This window comes from Alligator sinensis, unplaced genomic scaffold (genome assembly GCF_000455745.1).
Source record: "Alligator sinensis unplaced genomic scaffold, ASM45574v1 scaffold1354_1, whole genome shotgun sequence".
Taxonomy (NCBI): domain Eukaryota; kingdom Metazoa; phylum Chordata; order Crocodylia; family Alligatoridae; genus Alligator; species Alligator sinensis.
This window is the reverse complement of record NW_005842344.1, coordinates 891,991-894,852: the sequence shown is the minus strand read 5'-3', so window position 1 is coordinate 894,852 and position 2,862 is coordinate 891,991. Positions and strand designations below refer to the sequence as shown.

Sequence of the window (2,862 nt, the reverse complement as noted above, 5' to 3'; positions counted from 1 at the left end):
GGTCCTGCCCTGCTGCGGGGGGTCGCTGCGCCAGCTGGGGCGCGCGCTGAGCCCGCGTGACGCGGCACCTCCGCCCGCAGGCGAGGTCGTCCCTATCTTCGCTGAGATTGACAACGGGACGTCCCGCGCGGTGGTGCCCAGAGCCGCCGTCATCCAGACGCAGACCTTCGTCGCCCGCGGCACCAAGAAGCAGAAGACGGTGGTGGTGGCTAGCATGGCGGGCGACCCCGTGGCCGCGGGCAAGAGGGACGTGTGGCACGGGCGCGCCCTGAAGATCCCCCCCGTGGGCCCGTCTATCCTGCAGTGCCGCGTCCTGCAAGTGGAGTACAGCCTCAAGGTAGGTGCCTCGGCCCGGGCTTGGAGCCCCTGGTGTGGGCAGCACCCGCCAGGGCTGGGCGCCGGGCTGGGGCATGGAGCATTTCCCGGCCAAGCTCTGTGCAGAAGTGACCGGGCCCCCGCTCTGCTCCGCTCCGCTCCTCTCCAGGTGTGCGTGGACATCCCTGGCACCTCCAAGCTGCTCCTGGAGCTGCCCCTGGTCATCGGGACCATCCCGCTGCACCCGTTCGGCAGCCGCACGTCCAGCGTCCACCAGCCAGTACAGCATCAACCTGGACTGGCTCAGCGTGATCCCCGAGCAGCCCGAGGGTGAGTGCCCGGCTGTGCCGGGGCAGGGCGAGGAGCGCTTTCGTCCTCTGGGGTCTCGGGGCTGCGCTTCCTGGGCGGGGGCGGCCGTATCCGCGTGCGGGCGTCGCTGGTCCCGTCTGACCCCTCGGCACCGCGGCTCTTTCCAGCTCCCCCGGAGTACTCGGCCGTGGTGTCCAGTGAAGACTGTATGCTGAGCCTGTCCCCGCCCAGCCCCGCGGGGCTCGGCCCCGTCGTGGAAGGCCCCTTCTTCCCCTACATCCAGGAGTTCCGGTACCGGCCGCCTCCGCTGTACTCCGAGGTGAGCGCGCGCCTGGGGCAGCTGGGGGGCCCGTGGGGCGCGGCTTGCTGGTGCCTAATGCTGCCTGCTTGCCCGTCCCAGGTGGATCCCAACCCCCCCGCCGAGGGCATCCGCCCACGCTGCATGACGTGCTGAAGGACACGCTCGCACTGCCGCTGACTGCCACGAAAACCCCATGGGGATGAGAAGCTTGTGGGCTCCCCTGGCTTCTTCTGGAGCGGGAGAAGTACCCGAGAGGCGCCTGCGAGACTAGAGCGCCTGCAGCACCGAGATCCTGCCTTTGCTCGCTACCCTTGCAGCCACTCGTGATGGGACAGGGCTGTCCCTGGACTGACGTCTTGCTCTGGAGCTGGAGCGTGCTGGGCCTGGACTTGCCTGGCCTGGGGCAGGTGGTGTGTGCCTCCCAGGCAGAGGAGGGTGGAGGGCAGTAAATACTTCTGTAGGGCTGTCGGGTTCCCCTGGGCAGTGCCTGGCTCCGTCGAAACGGCCTCGGCACTGACCTGCTCCAGCAAACTCCGGTGATGGGAATTGTCTGGATCCCTGGAAGGAGCGTGGGTGGGTCGTGCCTTGGTGGCGCAGGTGCAGTCTCCGCCTGCTGCCTCCTTACGACAGCACCGGCATCGGGGTTGGGGTCGTTCCTCGTTTCCCGCCACGCAGGGCCCTGCTGTTCTGCGCCTGCGAGCTTTAAGATGTGCTGGGGCTGCCTGGGGCCGGGTCCCCGAACCGCACTGGGGCTCTGCACGGTGGAGATGCCCCTGTGATTGCTAGGAGGTATAGGGGTGCAGGAAGCCCGCTGGGCAACTCTTGTGTCGCAAGTAGCCTGTGCTGGTGCTCGCGGCCTCCGCCGCGTGCCGCTCGAATCGCCTGCTCCGGCTGCAAAGGTTGAGAGGAGCCGGACACGCTGATGGTGACAGCTGTGCCGATGGGAGGCCCCGTGTGCCCGTGGGGCCGGGTGTCCTGCAGTGGGCGCTCTGGGAAGAGTGGGAGTCCTACGTGGGCTCGCTGCCCCGCGGGCGGCAGGAGTAGCTGTAGCAGTGCTGGGCACGGTGGGGGCCGGTGGCATTGTGGTGCTGAAGCCCGGGGGGAGGAGGGGCTGTCACGGGCTGCATGAGTGCCCGGGTTCAGGCTGGTCCCCTTGAGACAAACCCAGCGCTGCGTCCCGCTGCAATGAGCCGAGTCTGCGCGGCCCCAGGCCGGGGCTGTGGCTTGTGCCCCTGCAGAGAGCCACTGCCGCGGGCCTCACCAGCTCACTTCCACGGCAGCCCGCCGGCTCTGCTGGGGGCTGTCCAGGCTGCTTTTGAGCTTCCTGAAAGTGTTTTATAAAGAACTTTTGTTTTTTTTGTCTGTAGTGTTCCTACTTTTGTACAATGTGAGATTTGGAAATAAAACCTGAAAGAAAAAGTCTAGCCCTGGCTCTCTTCCCTCCTGGTCCCACTCATCTGGGAGTGGGGGGTGTTTTTTTGCCAGACTCCTGCTTCCCTGGGCGGTGGCAGCCCCAGGAGCCAGCGTCCCATACGCTCCTGGGCACTTGCTCCCGCCAGGAGCGGTGGGGGAGGACGGCGAGTGCCTCTCCCCCCTTCCCAGCCCACCTTGTCCTCTTGCCTGGGCTCTGCTTCGTGCGGCAGTGGCTCAGGCTTATCCTGGCACCCCTCCCACCCTGGCTATGTCGCGGGCGTGTGGAGCTAAGCCCTGGTCCAGGCTCCCTGCACCGGTCTCCCGCCCTGCACATGGAGCCCTGCGGCCCTGAGCTCTTGTCCATCGCCCGCAGCTCGGCCGCAGGGGACGGCCAGGGGCTGTCCTGGGTGGGCATGTGGAGGGGCATAAAGCTAGTGCTGGGGGTTGGAGTGCGAGCCCCCAGTCCAGCGGGCTCCTGGGCGGCCCAGTCCGTGCCCAGGTCCCAGTGCTAGGTGCTGTATGCG

General features: G+C 67.4%; 1 protein-coding gene across 1 annotated transcript; it reads left to right on the top strand.

Moving 5' to 3' along the window:
• Position 1: 1 nt before the first annotated feature.
• On the top strand, positions 2-2,349 carry ARRDC2 (arrestin domain containing 2; the record flags this gene model as incomplete). Its single annotated transcript, XM_025210330.1, is given in 5 exon segments — positions 2-337; positions 485-586; positions 588-645; positions 792-943; positions 1,025-2,349. Coding segments are annotated over 5 exon segments (702 nt in total), but the record flags the coding sequence as incomplete, so codon positions are not given.
• Positions 2,350-2,862: the final 513 nt, after the last annotated feature.